The sequence below is a fragment of the Anomalospiza imberbis genome, chromosome 2 (genome assembly GCF_031753505.1).
Source record: "Anomalospiza imberbis isolate Cuckoo-Finch-1a 21T00152 chromosome 2, ASM3175350v1, whole genome shotgun sequence".
NCBI classification, from domain to species: Eukaryota; Metazoa; Chordata; class Aves; order Passeriformes; family Viduidae; genus Anomalospiza; species Anomalospiza imberbis.
This window is the reverse complement of record NC_089682.1, coordinates 69,693,521-69,711,730: the sequence shown is the minus strand read 5'-3', so window position 1 is coordinate 69,711,730 and position 18,210 is coordinate 69,693,521. Positions and strand designations below refer to the sequence as shown.

Below are 18,210 nucleotides of genomic sequence, written 5' to 3'. Positions count from 1 at the left end.
CACAACAAAGCTGGAGCAAGAAACTGCCAAAGTGTTTCAGCTCAAGGTCCTCCCCTCCATGGCTGGGGGCTAGTGATACCGTTCCCCCAGAGGGCCTCTGTAAGACATAAAGAAAATAAACTTAGAAATGGTGCAGTGTTAGTCAACAAGAAGAGCAGTAAAATGCAAAGCATTGATGCACAGGGATAGAACTTGCTCTCTGAAGGGTGACCTGGAATTGTTGGTGGCATGGAGATGAGCTGCCTGACAATGGAGAAGCCTAATGAGGCCATTTCTAGGTTCCTGCTTTTAATCTTTCCACTGTAATGTGCTTGGACTATACTGTGCATAAACTTAATGATGGGTTCTGACCCTGGCAGCAGTGCCCTCCCTCCTGCCTGTAAGGTGCCAGCCTGCACCCGCTGTGCCCATGCAGGCTGAGCCCCCTCGTGCACCCGCATGGGCAGAGGCTGTCAGGCAGCTGCCTGCACTCTGCAAGAAAGCATCTCCATCCCCATTGCAGCACTGGTGACTCTGTGCATACTGCTGCACACCAACAAGCTAAACCAGATCAGAGCACAGCCCTTTCTTCTGTTCGTTTTGCCTCCTTAGCCTGGAATTAAAAGATGACAGCTTAACACAGAGGCGGCCTGTGCTGATCTTCACTGGAAAGGAGGAGTTGGCAGTGGCATCCAGAGAATGAGATAAACAGCAAACAAGAAAAGCAGGAAAAGAAAGGGAAACAAATGCCACAATTCCCAAAAGTGACAAAATATAAGGGCTTGATCTTTAGAGTCCTGCAGGAATAAGCCCAAGAAACTGAGACCCATTTACAGCCTGGAGTCCACACTGTTCTGACCTGCTTTGTGTAGCAGTCAGTGTGTGAATTCAACACAAACCCAGGAGCTGGCTCTTACATAGTTAAGGCAGCAGCACCAAGGGGAAATGCAGCAGCCTCTTCTGCTGTGGAGCACGGCAGGTCTAGAGGGACTATTAATAGTGAACCCCTGCAGGACTGAGAACACCTCCACATCTATCTCCAGGCTGGGTAAATCCCCAGGGAAAGCGTGCTGCTCAGGAGCTGCCTGGCAGGACATTGCCTGCTTTGTTCCACAGTACGGTACTGTCCTGCACTCCCTTCCTATTGTGCTTCCCCCTCCTTAGCTTCCTGTGATAATTACCGATGCATTTGCCACACCAGCTGAAACAACAAAGTAAGATACTGTACCATTTTAATCTGCTGAAATTAGTGACTGCTGAGCCAAGAACTCTCACTTCGCCTGCTTCGCACAGCACATGGAAACGTGCCTGTGAAACAGACCTCGTTTGCACATGATTGATTTCCAACTTGCCCAAGTGTTTGAAGCTGCTCAGATTTGTGACACTGGAGTCAGCCTGTTCCCAGCCTCAGCTGAGATCTGGAGCACTGTTGCTTCAGGCCAGGCACTGCTTCCTGAAGTGTCTTGGGAAGGTTAGGGAAAGGTTATCTGCTAGGATAATGAGAAAAGGTAGTTGGTGGGTCAAGAGATATTTTGAGGATCATCAGCAGTCACACATCCTATAGAAGGGAATCATTGCTGTAATGACTCAGAAAAGACTCAGAGGTGTTCTGTGAAAGGGGGAACCCTGAGCATTGCCTGCAGACTACTTTAGATGACAGGCTTTATGCTTTTGTGCACTGTTCTCTTTGCCCTGCCTGTATGTGTGAAAAACTTTTGAATGACATGATCTGACACAATTAATTAAATAAGACATAAAGATTTCTTCATTTTTTCTGCTATTCTGACCAAACTTGCAGAACTACTTCTGCTGTTCAGTACTGAGTAAACATCTCAAGAGGCATCTAAGTTGGTCAGGTATGATTTGCCTTGGGAGATCCATACTGTTCTCATTCCCCATCATGTTCCTAGGTGCACTTCCAGAAGATTTACTTTGTAATCCCCAGACACTGTGGTTAGGCTAGCTGGGCTAAAATTCCCTGGGTCTTTCTTTTTACTTTTCTAGAAGATAGGTGTGACATCTGTCTGTTATTCAGGAATTAGGATCTCCTCAATTACCATAACCTTTCAAAGAGTAACTTTGTAATGCTGCTTGCCACATGCCTCAGATGAATCCTTAGATGCATCTCATCAGGTCTCATGGACTTTGTCTCTTGAACAATCCCTGCTAAATAGGCAAAAGTCCATGGAGATGCTGTAATTTTGCATGCGTAAAGTTCTCCTAACGGAAATAGAACTCTGGATGTGTGGGAATCCAGGGCATCCCTCTGGAAGGTCTGGGACCCTGGCAGGGGGTCAGGAACCCCCCTGTACAGAGCCCCAAGAGACACTGTCTCTGATCTCTGTCCATGGAAAAGAGTTTTCAATCTTACAGGATGAATTATAAGCTCTGAGTATTTGATATAAGTAACAATTAGTGTGGCACGGGTGCAAAAGCAGAATTTTAGGATTCTAGGTAAGGGGTTCAAAGGAGGCAAGATGGAGGAAACTGGGCGTGCCTTGTCCTTTTTCTTCTTCATGCCCTCCATGTTTCACTGTGGTGCTGGCATTTTTCTGTTGGTTTAGGCTCTGGACACACTGTTCACCATGGGTGATAGATATTGGCACGTTATTGTAAATATACCACACGTAGTTTCTAGTATATAATGTTTGTAACATCCCACTGAGGGGCAGAGCCCCACACACTGTCCTGCAAGACAGACATGCTGCATGTCAGAAAGAAAACATTTTAGATAAGAAAGAATAAACAACCTTGAAAACCAGCACAGACGAATTACGACTCCTTCTTTGGCAGCGGGGCTGAAAGACGGAGGCTTTCTACAATCTCGGGAGCATCTAAATATCACAGATCCTGACATGGATGTTTTCCTTGATCTGCATGAGGCCTTTGACATCACCTCCCAAAACATCCTTGTGGCCAAACTGGAGAGGTACAGACTGAACAAGTGGGTGCAAAAGTGGCTGGGCTGGTAGGCTCAAAAGTTTGTGGTCAGTGTTACAAAGAGGCCAATACTATTTAAGTTCTCATAACAATATGGATTATAAAACAGAGTGCACTTCCATAAAGTTCATGGATGATTACAAATTGGGGGATAGTGATTGACACAGTGGTGGTATGACAGTCATTCACAGGGATCTCAGCAGGCTGGAGAAATGGGCTCAGGAAAACCTTGTGAGGGTCAGCAAAGGCAAATGCAAAGTCCTGCAGCTTTGCAGAAGAAAACTTTGGGGTCTTGGCAGACAGCAAGTGGAAGATGAGCCAGGAATAAGCCCTTGTGACACAGAAGGCCAACAGCCTGCTAGACTGTGTCAACAGTAGGTCAAAAAAAGTGATAATATTTTCTATTTCAGCACTTTTGAGGTCATCCCTAGACAAGCACGTCCCATCTGGGGCTTTCAGCACAATGACAAACTGGACAAAGTCCAGAGGAGGGACACAAGTATGACCAGGGTATACAAAAAGGACTGAGGAGCTTGGGTTTGAAAGGGATGAAGACTAAGAGGACATCTAATTTCTGTTTAGAAGCACTTGGTTGGAGTGTTTGTAAAGAGGCCAGATTCTTCTTAGAGGTGTACAAAAAAAAGATGAGGCACAATGAACACAAATTGCATCTAGCAAAATTCCAATCAGATATTAGGAAAAAAAATTAACAAGGAAGATGAGAAAACTTTGGAAGAGGTAGCACAAAGAGACTGTGGATATCCATCCTTGTATATATTGCAAAGTATTTGGCTGGACAAGGCTCTGAGGAACCTGAAATAATATAAAACTTGGATCTAAGTTTGAAATCACCCTTTATTTGAGTGAGGGCTGGCTGATGTCCAGAGGCCCCTTCCAGACTAATGCCTTCAATGGCTTTATGTCATTTATTGTATGAAGGAGGAATCCAGAGATGCCTGCTTCGAGGATTCACCAGACTTGACAACTTTTTAGGACTTTTAAGTTGTCTACTTTCTGTTTAACACTGAACAATTAAGTGGAACAAAGTTAGAGGAGGAAGAGAAAGAGCAGGAGCTAAAGCCTTCTCATGTACCTCTAATCTTATGTGCTTCAGAGCCTGCCCTTGTACTTTACTGGGAAAAAGGAAGAAGTGACAATCAATTTTCTCCCTCAGAGCTGTAATTGAAGCTGTTGCCCCTTGCATGAACCCAGACAGAGCTGGGAAAGGACTGATGTCATCACCCCCTTAGAGGAAGGAGAAGCACTCCCTCAATGGGAGCTCCCACACACGGGCACTGTGAGCCAGCTCCTGCCTAGATCCCAGGCTGATGGCTTTCACAATAAGCAATCACCTCGTCCCAGTTGGTGGTACCTGGCAGGCATCCCACTCAGCATCAGCAGGCTGGCTCCAACTGGAAGGGGTCTGAGTCACCTTCATTCTCTGGGGTTAGGATGAATTTGGAAATACAGTAATTTGTAAGACAAAAGAAAAAAAAAAGTAGGTATTAATACTTTAACTGTTTTTCATTTTGTGTAGGCCCTGGGGCAGCAACAGGGAGGCTTAAAACATCTTAAGGGAAGCAATTTATACCTTTTTTCCTCATCTCATCTGGGTGTGTATGTGTAGGCACACTATATCCAGAGTCCCACCAACCAGTGGTCAATGAGTTTAATTAGTATAGCTCAGGCCTCATCTACCTTGCACTGCTTGTGCCTAAGATGATTTTAATTCAACAAACTTAAAATATTGCCAGCTCACAAGATGGAATAATTCAGGCTTCAGAAGGTCTGTTCCTGTCTTGCTTGAGTAAAATTAATCAGGCCTGCATTAAGAAGGCTTTGTATAATTCTCATTAATCATTTAAACACCACTTATATTGAACTCTAACACTTTTTAAAGTAGGTGAGTCATGAATGATCATCACATTAGAAAGGAGAGAGGCCAAGGTAAACCCAAAGAACAGGCGTGTGTAAGTGAGGAAATGCCACTTCCTACCTTCTTCATATCTGAGGGCACAGAGGGATATATTAGGGTGGGTAAATCAGACTACTCATCCCAGATTCAACTCTTTTATCTCTGACATGACTCCAAGACAGAGTTAAATGAGTAGATCCACGTTACTTCAGCAGTCCAAAGGTCCTCAAAACTAATTTCTGACTACAACCCTAGCTTGGATTTCCCTTTTCTTTCTGACAGCTCTGTAAAAAAGCCTAAACAGGTGCATGCTTCCTTCGTTTCTTTGCTTGTTGTACAAAAGCTCAGCAGGATTTCTTTACTTATCTACAACTGAGAAATCAGTGCCAGGAAAATGTTTTATTTGAGAATATAACCATGTTTTACTATGAAGAGGTAAAATCCTACTCTTCCGAAAGGCAGGACTTCAAAGAATTTTCGGGAGACTTGACATCTCCTATGCACTGTGACATGCATCTAAGTGGAGAGGATCAGATAAGGTCCATTTTTATGACAATACTGTTTTACAGCATCCTCCTGCACTTGGTTTGTTGCTCTGGGGCAGTCATTACCAGGAACTGTCTGAGGCATTCAGCTATGACCTATGGCCAAAAGAAAACAATAAAAAATAGTCTGCTGCTTCCCACTCAGAATATGCAGTTTAGCTTTAATATTGTCTTTTTCTCCTGTTATCAAAGAAACCTTTCAAATTCACCAAGAAACCTTTGTTGTTCACTCCAGTTCTTCCAATAAAACCTACATCCAGGCCCCTGATATGTGATTTGCCACATCACTGGCCTCTTTTTGACTACTGAGTCCCCTTCCACTTTCAGAAAGAGCAACTAATCCAAAAGAAATCTTTACAACATCGGCTTCTTATTATGGCCTTCATCTGCCCATCTTCATAAAAGTCTGAGTGCTTGGTTCCCCCATTCAATACTTCAATACAAAAATGTGTCTCCTGTGCTTCTCTCTCCACTGAAAGTTTCTGGAGGTGGCAAGAACACCTGATGAATTGTCTTGTACAGGAGTATCCATCTGCCCTTCCCTGAAGTGCCTTTAGATTCTGTGCTTCTAAACCCTCTTCATGAAAATGTCTTTGAGCAGGTCCATGCATCCCACTACACCAACCATATTTCCCCTAACCAGGATCTTACTCCTTGTGTCAGATAGGAAGAAGCTGCTATACGCATTGCCAAATATTGTTAGATAAGCAGTAGATGCAGAAACAGCACTGGAAAGTCTGCTCACAAAAGAACCAGTATTGTGTGAAAAATAACACTGATGTTTCTTTCAGTCTCTTTCAAGTACAAGTGAGGATGAGCCCAACTGACTGCAAATAATTAAATCAAACACTGGAAATTTCTGCATGTTTCAAGCAGGACTAGACAAAAGAAAAGATGAAGGGACTCAGAGGAGAACTGGTTGTTTGTAGACACTTGGGAAGATCCTGTCCCTTTCAAATGGGCAAACAGCCCTTCCAAAGGTTTAAAGCAAAGTCAGCATCAGACCGGGATGCAGAGTGCATTCCTGTGGGCATTGACAATCCTGCTGACTGCTGAGCCTCTCAGGGCCTGGAGACTTGCTTGTTATTACCCCAGCTTTGCTGCTGTCACTTCTCTTTGATGCTGGAAGAGTTATGTTAACCACGCTAGGGGAGAACAGATCTGTTCTCAGATTACTGCAGAGTTAGCATCCACAGAGAGGAAAGAAGCTGGTTTACCTTTATTTTTGTGCGTGTAGTAAAGAGGATAACAATAGAGGGAAAATGCCAGGATCAGCTAATGACCACCTGGCTCATGCAAATGGAAAGCCTTGCATAACTGTTAAAACATCATCATTGTTTTAGGTAAATTAGAGAAAATTAATGGACCTCTCTAAGTTACCTGCATAATCTAAAGCATATGATCCATTTTCTCCCTTGGATATTTCTTCAATGAACAGCTAAATTCCTAAGAACATTGGAGACTCACTTTTCAGCTCAGATGGCTGAGCTTTTGTTTATATTTTTAAATGCTTCTGTGTAAACTCTAAAATTTGTCAGACATCTGACTACTGTATAATAAACAGTCTTGTGATATTGACCACTGCTTCTCATGACAAGGTGAAGGTTAAATTTGATTTTCCTTACAGTACTTACCCTGAATATCATCATTGAATGTACAGTATCTGTTGCGGTATTTATTGAGGAGACGAAAAGCATTAGCATTGGCAAAATCTTCAAACTGGATCAGACAATTCGTGCCGTACCTGCAAGTTAAAGGGCAATTTAAAATGGATAAATAGGACAAGATATACACCTTTTACTAAGGCAATGTAGCTAGACACTGTAGTGCAGAAATAAAAGTATCATGACAGAAATGCAGCACAGTAACAGCAAACAGGATCACACCCATCCCAATGTCCACAGACTGAGAAATGTGGAGTCACCAGGACACCAGGGTTAAATTGCATTCATAATTCAAGTGGCTTCTTAATATGTGCACTTATATACCTACACGTACATGCATCTTTGGACTTTTGGCATGAGAAGTTTTCAGTGGTGTATTTGTAGAGGAGATTCTCAAAGCAAAGGAGACACTCTTTGTGGTTCAGCTGCCACACTGCATTACAGCAAATCTGACTGCAAAGGAGACGCCAGCTAAAGAGACACCACCAGGGGCCCACTTCAACTGTAAGTGGCCAAAAGATGAGAAAAAAATCTGCTTGTAGGATCCCGTGGAGTAAATGTTTCATGGTGGGACTGAGTGGTTCATGGTGTGATTTCACAGCCACACTTCTGTGTTTGGAAATGTTTTTCTCCACTGAGTTATTTAGCAGGAAACCAGCACGCAAAGACAGCTAGTGACCTGTAGAGTGAAAAGGCAGGAAATAATGCATACTTTCCATGATTGTCCAGTAATTTCCAGCAATTTCAAGGAGAAGTGTGCAGTTTATAAATTGGGTAATATTCAGACTGGTCCATATGTATACACATTCATCAGTTTGTATGACTCTAGGCTGCATTAAAGCTTTGCAAATAAAATCTAAAAGGGCCATAATTACGCGTTTCTCACACATAAATGTGAATAGGGCAGTTAGAGAAACTCAGGGAATGAGTAATGCAACTATTAGCAACCTCTGGGCTGCAGGCAGGTGAAGGAGCTCTAAATAGCTGCACTTTGTTAGATGTAGCATCACCTTACATAGCTTCTATTCAGACTTTCCTCCTTTGCCACTGAATTCTGAGGTAGAACACCCCTGCTTTAGTGTAGAAACTGATACTGGATAAAACATACTCCATTTGAGAACGGAGGCTTCTGTCATGAAAAGGTCTTTTCATGGCACTCACAGTGTGGGCAGTCAGGCTCTCCTAGAAGGGCCTTAAATTTTTTATTATTATTATTGTTTTCCACTTCAATTATATCTGTCAGTAATGAGACAAGGATAAGGACATGCATTATGCTCCTTTATTTTTCCATCCTGAGAATCTCTTGCTTGATAAACCCCCTGGTCTCAAAAAGAGACAAGGGCTGGCTCTAACACTTGCTTCCCATTCTCTGTGTTTGCTTTTAGAAAGGACCACAATGGGGACAGAGCTTTTAGTAGGGTCTGTAGCAACAGGAGAAGGGGTAACAGTTTTAAACTAAAAGAGGGTAAATTCAAACTACATGTAAGGAAAATATTTTTTACAGCGAGGGTGGTTAAAGACTGACACAGGTTGCCCAGAGAGGTAGTGGATGTCCCATCCCTGGGAACATTCAGGGTAAAGGTAGATGGGGCTCTGAGTAACCTGGTCTGGTTGAAGATAAGTTTACTAATGGATGTTTCTCTTATTAATCATTAGGATGTGTAAGGAAAACATGCCTAAGAGGGAGATGACAGAGCATCCAGAACATCTGCTAATATCTCACAGCAAATAATTAGCAAATATTTATGCAACTTCAGTTGCTATAGAAACTATTTATCTAACACCAGTCTTACTTATTGGTATCACTCAGGAAGTAACATTACTGACTTGCTTAACAAAATCAATGATCTCAGCCATCATTAATGTACATGTGACCAGCTCTGTGTATTCCTTCCTTACTTCACATTTGTGGTCTGCAGCTTGGGACAGTGCACAAGTTACTTCTACATCTTTGATCCCTGTTTATTAAACAGAGCACAAAAGAAGTATGGTAGCCCATAAACACTTCATCTCTCTTTCTGCCTCTCAGTATGACAGGATAGTGCTGCAGTGCATGCTCTTCTCACTAAGGCGTTTTTTGAAGATTGTTTTCTTCTTCACTGCAATACATCTACTGAGCTTTTTAAAGTATGAACTCCATTTTTGAGCTTATGTGAGCCTTTGAATAACATGAAAACTAAACTTTTCATTCATAGAGACCACATATTGATCACGGTAAGACCTGATGACTGGATGTTTTAAATGAAAGAACCAAGTATTTCGGATTCACAGTTAAAGATGGGAATCTCAGATCATGATCTTAGTCCTCAAGGGCTACTCAACTTACTGAAGTTTTGAGAGAAATTTAAAGTACTTGCGCTACCCAAATTAACTGAAAATAAACACAAGTAGGCAGCTGACTTACTGAGTTGTCTTAGAAATCTACCAGTTGATCTTGCTGCCCTTTTCTAGTGGTACTTTGGCAGCTGCACAAAGTGCTCCATCCAAGGGTGACCAGAGCAGGCTAAGGATGAACTTAGAAAGGAGTTTGAACAAACCAAATGCTGGGGCCATGTGCAGTAACATCTTTGTGAGCATCAACATGATGAGTCAGTTCTACTGTCCCTCCCCCACAGCACAGCATCTCAATAGTTGTGTAATTCCTTTCATCCCGAAGGAATTCAGAGCTCTCTACAAAGAATGTTTGCGTTGCACCCAAAAGTAAAATGTAGCCAGCTTGGGACTAGAGCACAGAAGTCCTTTAATATGCAATAAGGCTAAGAAAAGGTCCAACTCAGGTAAGAAGGTGGAGAATGCTTGGTACTGCAAAGGAAAAGGGTGTCCTGAGAGCTGCTACACGTATTGGAATCCAGCCAATAAAAGGCAATGCAGAATGCAATTTCTCACACTACCTTTACATAACTAAAATTTGGTTGTGTAATGCCCAGCTGGACAATTCTGACTGCCCTCTCAGACCATGGAGAGAAAGGGCATATCCAGCAGCAACTTCTTTCAACTAGTCTAAGTGAAAAATGGAAGTAGATAACATCTCTGGAGATGCCTCTTTCTTCAGAGTATCTGTGAAGGCAGACTAAGATGACCAACCTAAATTTAGATATCTAACTTTAGACACCTAAATTAGGAGAGGTAATCTAGTATTATCTAATTATCACAGTTAGGGAGATCTGGTTGGGAACATCTTAAATATATGTAATGAACCTTAGGTCACTGGCTTATCACCCTTTCACTGCAATACTGTGCTGCCCTTCAATGTTTGCAATTTCTTTGTTGATGTCTGCAGAAACTGCCCTGCTCCTTCCCTTGTGTATGGTGTCCAACTGGTCCCCCATCAGCAAGCAGAGAAGTACTTGATGAAGCGAATTATACTGGCCACTCTTCCCCATCAGAATGTTTTAAAATGAAAACTGATTTTGCAAAATTGTATTTAATTGGAAACATTGTATTTCCCACTAAGAAACCAAAATTAATAAAATCCTGTGGAGGAATAATTTTTAATGAGGTATGCTTTTTTGGTACCTGTTCTGTTTAATATGTGACATCTGATACAAATGCAGTCCCAGTTAGTACTCACATACTTGCTGTCTACAGGTGCAGGATGCCTTTTAATAGAAAAAGTGTTCATAAAGTGAGTATTTGAACAAGGATTTGTGAAGATCCCTTCCAAGACATTTAAATATTCTTAAATTTGAAGCAAGAATTGATGCTGGCCTTGCAGAGAGATCTTCAAAACTGCTGTGATAGGAAGAGACTCTTGAGGTCAGTCTGCTTGGTTTGTTGTCAGTTCTCATAGATTCTTCCACTGATCCATGTGACTCATCTCCTAACTTTCAGCTGAGGGCCCTGAAGGAGATTTGGAAGCAGATCAGCAGGTCACATCAGGACTGAATGTTTTCCAGTCCAGGAAAGGCATAGCCAGCTAAGGTTCTCTCCAGCAATCTCATCCTGGCTGTCAATGATTCATCTTCTCTAGAGCATTCTATGATCTTCTTGGCATGGGACACAAGTAGTTAAAGAGCCAGGATCTGACTGCCTTTATCTAAAAGGAAAGCTTAAATGTACACTGTCAGGATTTCAGACTGACAAGGTACATTGAAACTTAGCAAGTGCCATGGTCCAGTGTGGCTTCTTCCATTTCTCAGTTATCTCCCTTTCCAAAAAGGGAAGTTTGTATTTTTTGGAATGGTTTTAGGCTCAAAGTGTTGCCATTACTCTTGAGCACACTGCAGTTTGCATTTCGTGGGATCTCTGTAGTTCTATGTCTCCTTGCGGAACTGGAGCTTTCCCCTCAGCATGAGTCATTCTTACATCTGTAGGGTGTCAAGAAGGATCCTTGGACAGAGGTGTTTTTGAAAGAATTCAGACATGCTGAAACTTGTAACTGGTTACGCTACAAGAGGCATTATTTAATACTGTCACCATGTCTCCTGTTGGCTGCCAGACCACCATCTGGGGGATCCTATTCTCTGCCACCTCTGGAATTAATTTACCCATTTTATAGAATTGGAAACAAAAAGATACATTTTGTCAGTTCTTCCTCATCCAAAAAAATTTACCAGTCTTTCAGGCAAAGATTATATTGCCGCTTCATTAGTTTGCTTATTTCATGGCTTTGTGCCACGAATAATGATCCAAATTTTGGCTTGTTGTATTCCTCTGGGAAATGATTCCCCCCCGCCACCCCCCGCCTGAGACCCCTGTAGCTGTAACCATGTTAGTTTAACCCTTCCTTCCTTTCTTGACCTAATTGGCTGAGAGCCAATTATCTTTTCCTGAGCAGGAGTCTAGATAAAGGCCCTGTTCTTCCTTGTTTGCTCTCTTTCCCCCCTGGAAACCTTCGAGAGTAAACGTCTTGGACTACGTCGGGGGTTACAGCCTCTGGTGGAATCTTTTGCCTTGCCCCTGAAATATTCCCCCCCAAAGCCCTCTCAGATCTGGGCTAGTCTAGTAACTCTGGGGGGCTGTGGGGGTAATTATTTCACTGGCTCTCATACCTTGCAAAAATCCTCCTGTGAAAATAGCCTCACTGGGAAATGCTTTATAGAATGGTCCCATACACTCATTTTAGACCAATCTCCAGCCTTTGCCTAGCAAATCTTCTACAAACAGTACTTTCAATGAAACAATACACTATTGATTAGAATAATAGTACAAATTGTCACCCTAATGAAGGATGACTCTAGCAACTGAACAGATATAATATTATAAGCCTATTGTAAAAACTATCACCTGAAAATCTTTATTAAGAATTGATCCCTTTTCCTGGGAAACACACAAAAATAGGACTTATGCTTTGTTTATCGCTGTATTGCTGTTCTGGTACTGTTACTATCCACCTAGATCTACACAGAACCCCTGGGCTGTTCCAAGAGAAAAGATGCTCTCAGCAGAGTTTGTATCCCCTGCAGAGAATGATACACATTTCTCTTGGATGACCACCTGGAACAAGTGGTGGAACAAAAATGTGGAACAAAAGAGCATGAATCCCAGAAAAGGAGCAATGATTACACTGCTTTTAGATTCATTATTCAAGAGACTTCTCAGTTGCCTAAACAATCTCATTATGCCATTTTTTCTTTCAACCTCATTTGTATGTACCTCTTTGAATTCATTCAGACTCATTATAAGCCATGAGGTCAGAGAGGAAAAAATTCATGAGGCAGCAGTTACCATTTGAGAAGCATCTGACCAAAAGTGCCCAAGTCAGAACTTCAAGGGTGGCCTGAAGACCTGTGCAGTGCCTTTGCTGACCAATATTAAAAGCGTTTTTTTTTTTTTTTTTTGGCAATGAGGAGGGAGTATAATGTATTCTTACATGCATTAAAAAAAAAAAAAAAAAGTATTTGCAAGAAGATCCTGTTTCTTTACGGAAAGAATCAAGAAAGAAGTTCCAGTCCTTGTCTGAATTTAAAATTGTATAGCACTACTTTCAGCCATTCATGATGCAAGGCATCGAGCAGAGGAGATGCAACTCCTTTTCATAGTCTTAGATAAAAACAGGCAGAGAAGAAACAAATTGTCCTTGCCCTTGTCATCTCACTGCTGCTTGAGACACCAGCAACCAAATTCTGATTTCCAAGAAAAACTAAATTATCTGTAAAGAAGCCCATCATCAGAAAAATATCATGCATGGCAAGTGCTTAGCATTTAAGATTGGAAAAACAAAGTCCACTCAAGCAAGTAAAACAAGACTAGAACCTGAGTCTCTCTGGTGTCCTGAGGCCAATCTTAGCATTACATTTTTACTATGATACTTGTCAGGCTTCTCATCAGACCAGCAGTACTCTGCCATACAATTCCTGGCCAGGGCTAGGGGTCAGTTTGGTCAGGCACCTCCTCAAGGGGCCAGCTGGGAGCAGCCCTGTGAAGAAGGACTTGGGGGTATTGCTGGATGGAGAACTGAATATGCTCCCAGCCCAGAAAGCCAACTGTGTCCTGGGCTGCATGCAAAGCAATGTGGGCAGCAGGGCAAGGGAGGGGATTATGTCCCTCCTGAAATCCCACCTGGATCCAGCATCCTGCTCTGGGGACTCCAGCACAAGAAGAATGTGGACCTGTTGGAGTGGGTCCAGAGGACGCTATGAAGATGATCATGATGGCTGGAGCATCTTTCCTACTGAAGACAAGCTGAGAGAGCTGAGATTGTTCTCCAGGGAGACCCTGGAGCCGATACAAACTTAAGAACTCTGGGTCCTGGGTTTAGAAATCCCATGCTAGGGAGCTGCATCACAAATCCAACAGGACCTGCTGCCTCCCTCACCATCATCTTAGGCTATAGACAATTTCTAACATTGGGCAGGAGTCTCACTGGGTTTCTGCCAACATAAACATAGCCACCATGCTCTGAGGCACAGAGCCTGCTGTGGATTCAGTGAGTGCTGCATCAATAAAAGCACCTCTTGAAGCACAAAGATATCAGGAAATCCCAGAATTGTACATTTTGGAAACTAGGGAATGTGCTAAGGTTTGCTGTTCTTAGTCACCTGCCGGGGCATCTGCTATGAGATACTGTTAGAAACAGGGTGAGAGGCAAAATGAAGTTAAGATTGATTACAAAGTTCTTGGGGTAAAAAAGAATCTTGAAAGTTCATAGTCAACTTTCATTATATTCTTTTTAAGGAAAAACCTCCAAACAACTATTCTGCACATCCAATCTCATGCCTTTCAAGCACTAAGACCAACACTAATGGCTGGTATGACCATTCTATTGCTTTTATGCAAAATGACATCATCCTGCTTTGCAGTTGGCAAGAGGAAGGACTGCAGCTGGAGATACAGGGCTCCTCAGAAGCAGGCCAAAAGCAGGAGATGCAACCAAATTAGTGCTGATCCTCAGATGTAGCCTTGAGCTACCTTCTGGCACACAACAAGGAGCAGAGCACAAAGAGAGCTTCTCCAGCTGCATCTTACTGAAACTGCTGTGGTTCATCTGGCATAGGTAGAAAAGCCCAGACAAAAGCTTAGAGCAGAGGGCTTTGTGACATCTGTAACTGCATTACCGCAAAGGATTTGAACTCATGGTAATAAAACCCACAGTGTTCCCTAGCAGCACATCTGGAGCTCAGTCATTCCTCAGTAGCAGAAAATTAAGCTAATGAAACCTAAATATTGTTCCTTGACTTAAAATATCGTCCAGTGTCCTAAAGCAGATTACAGATGCTGGCTGATGATCTTATCTCACATCAAGCCAGGACAATGGACAGCTGGGGTGGCTCTTCCCATCACCATCACCTTTCTCTCATGAATGGTGTCAGAGTCCCTCTGGCCACGGTAACTGGGGTAAATGGGCAAGGAGAATATCCACCTTGTTTTCCATGAGGGCTGGATGTGGTCTACATGATGCCCAGGGCACTAGTAATAGTGTGCAGGCCTACTAAGAGACACACAGATGCTAGGGAGTGACTTTGAATGTTAGCAGTACATGTGAGGGCTTTTTTGAAGTCCATCAGTGCCTAGATACTGGTGCCTAGAAAATAAACTCTAATCTTTCAGGATCAATTAGCCAAGTTAACCAGAGCATGTGAAGAAATAACATGGGGGCATACCGTACTGGTGATTTTGTTTCTGGAAAGTGCTGGTGAATTTGTGATCCATGACCCTGGAGAACTGCTGGAACAGAGGTGGCTTCTTTTCAAAAAGGTTCTGATTGTTGAAGAGCACATGAAACCTGGCTTGGTATGTTTGTGGGTAAAAAGTACTGGGAAGGCATTAGCCAAAGAGAAATCAGGTATGGAATATACACAAAGAAAAAGAAACTCAGCAGAGGTATCTTTCTTTTTCCATCTGAGTAATTGAACACTTGATCTCCTGATGCCTTTTGTGCTCTACCTTATGGCGCAGGCTGACAGAAACTTGTTCCCCTGGTCACTCTGTTAATAAGCACTCCTGGGAAAGGAAAGGGGAGTGAAGTTATGACAGGTTAATGAGGCTTCTGTGACACGGTTTGCTGGCATGGGGAACTGCACCTCGTAGAGTCTCAGGCTTGCACATTCCACATCTACCAGCCAGCGACTGAGGCTAGAGCTCTAAATGGAGGCTGGAGTTCTGGGACAGGTCTGGCCCCTTGGAGCATGATGAAAGCTACACAAGCATTAATTTGATGAGATACTCACGCCCCAGAAACTCTGGGGTTTATTGCAATTACAATCCTTGGACACTTTAGGTGAATACTTATTTCAGCCTAAAGCAATGTACCAGGTTGAGCAAAACTGACTTGTCCTTTGCCACAGTGACTGAGCAGAAGGAAAACTGAAGCAGTGCATTTTCCCATGTGAAGCATATTGCTGCTCACTGTGAGAAAACCGCAACTTGTCAGGCTACTTCATTCAGACACAGGTAGGCTCAGTGGGCCAAATTTTGCATGTAGCTGCTTCCCAAGAGGAGCAAAAGGCATAGCTTAGAGCTGTTGTTAAAGAGCTTAGTCATTTCACATATTTTAGGTGCAAGAGTAATGAATGGTGGTTTAGGCAGCAGGAAAACACAAAAATTTATCCATCTGTCCCAGAAAGAGCTTTTCTTCCTAAAATTGCCCAGGGTACCCACACTTTATTTCAAAATATTGGAACTGCTAACTCTGAAGCCTCTGGCACATGCCTCGTGGGCATTACTAGGTGGGTGCTATGAGACCAGGAGTCCTTTCTACTGACTCTATGGGTCTCCAGCAACAGAAATTTAACATCTGTTTGATATTATTATTCCATTAGAAGATTAAATCTTCACTCCCTTGGCTTTTTTGTGGGCTCCAACACATTCCACTTCAGTGACAAATGTCCCTTGAGCCAGCAGTGCTTTGACAGGGTAGGAGGTACCTCTGCAGAGGAACTGACAAATGGTTTCCATGAGAAGTTAAAGTACCCTCAGGAAGTAGGCAGAATTTCTGCATGAATATCAAGATGAAAAGGAAACCCCCAAATTGCAAGGGATTTGTGGCAAAACCAAAAGGTTGCTCCCCAAGTAACTGAATTTGCATGTGACATTACAGACTTGCATAAGAGATTGCAGCAGCTCGTACTCACAGGCTGCCTCAAAACTGGAAGCAGGCTACAATAAAGCAGCATGTTCTTGACCTTCTGAACAATTCCTGCTTCCTTTTGTAACAGAAGTGAGAGCTCCTACTGGGTTGAATCCAATCATTCCAGTGGAAATTTGAGACCAAATGAACCTGCTTCATATGAGTTTGCCAAACCCAGGCTGATAGCAGGAATATTCACTAGCCCAGAGTGCATAAGGATCACACCCCTACAATGCTTTAAAGTACGCTGGTGGTCAGAATGGTAATATAGGGTAATGGCTCCTTCTGCTCTAGGATCTCCAAATACTTTACAGATGTGAATGGAGAAGTGCAAAGCAGAATTTCCCAGCCCCACTTTGCTGAGAACTTTCAGGGGCCTTACTGTGTTCAAGGAATTCATCCTGGTTAAGGGAAATAGAAAAGTGGGGACAGGGGCCCCAGGAACTTGATTACCAATACTTGGATGAAAGCATTAGACATGACTTCACAGCCTCCCAAGATAAGAGTTCATTGTTTCATGGTCTTCTCCCTTCAATGTGGAGATTAGCTCATGTAAACTAAACACAGGAAAATAACAGCCAATCCTTCCTCTCCAACAGCAAGCATGGAAAAGGCAAATTGTCTTTAGTGGGTGCAATGAGCTTTGCATTTAACACCACAAGCATAAATCTCAGAGCCAAATTTATCATGGCTGAGACCATCATCTGCTTTCTCATTCTATTGTTCCCATTCTGTCATCAACCCCAACACTGCAATGCCCCCATGGTCTTCTGGCCAGAAAAAAAAGCAGGTTAGGGTTTCCCTGAAGGATTAATTAGTGACTACAATGAAAATAAACAAAACCCCCACAAATCAACCCTGATGACTCTTAAATCGTTTCTACTTGTCTCTTGTGATTTTCTAGTTGTATTTTACCAGCTTTCTGGCCTCTAAGAATTTCTTCCCACTAGATAATGCACAAAGCATCTAACTTAATATTACAATGTAATTAAATGACATTTCAGTCAAGATTCTTTATCAAATACAAAGAATGTTCAGCTGTGACTGATAGTCCTCTGCATTTCTGTCTCTATTTCCTCCACCCACAGCCAGCTGGGCACTCATACTATGTGTAAACCCATCCTTTTCAGTGGATAGGGAGATGCTGTGTCAGACACTGCTCATGGTGCCTCCTGCCTCCAGGGAGACAGGGAGCTGTGAGGTGATGACACATGTACCACCCACTCCCTCCCCTTTGTGCAGGAACACACACACACATACAGCTGTCTGGAGACACAGAGGGAGGGTCAAACATAGCTCCTTCACCGGGAAGAAAAGACAGGCAGCAGCTCGGCAACCAGGCAGAGACTGCAGCTCTCTGCTGCTCCTTATCAGTATCATCTGCGGCTTTAGGAAAGGCAAAAAAAGCTGCTTAGGAGCTTGTAGTTTTCCATCTATGGGTCTTTTTTCCTTAACAATTGTCCTCACGATGCTTCTTATGATAATCTCCTTGGATCTTCATGGAGAGTTTATTACTTATTTTTTTTCAGAGAGAGGTGCACAGGGCTGAGGTGGTAGTTCTGCTCTTCCATATTAAACTTCCTGGTACATCAGAGACCCTCTATCCCAGTTAGTGAGTATGAATGGAAGTATGCAGCTGGTCTGTCCCATATTTATAAT

At 42.8% G+C, this 18,210-nt stretch overlaps 1 protein-coding gene across 2 annotated transcripts in view; it reads right to left on the bottom strand.

Moving 5' to 3' along the window:
- The window catches only part of ME3 (malic enzyme 3), a 117,961-nt gene that overhangs the window by 10,231 nt on the left and 89,520 nt on the right, over positions 1–18,210 (bottom strand). For both annotated transcript variants that reach the window (XM_068181568.1, XM_068181569.1), the window contains one exon: positions 7,014–7,123. In XM_068181568.1, the coding sequence (XP_068037669.1) occupies positions 7,014–7,123 (110 nt within the window). The remainder of the gene's footprint in view (positions 1–7,013; positions 7,124–18,210) is intronic.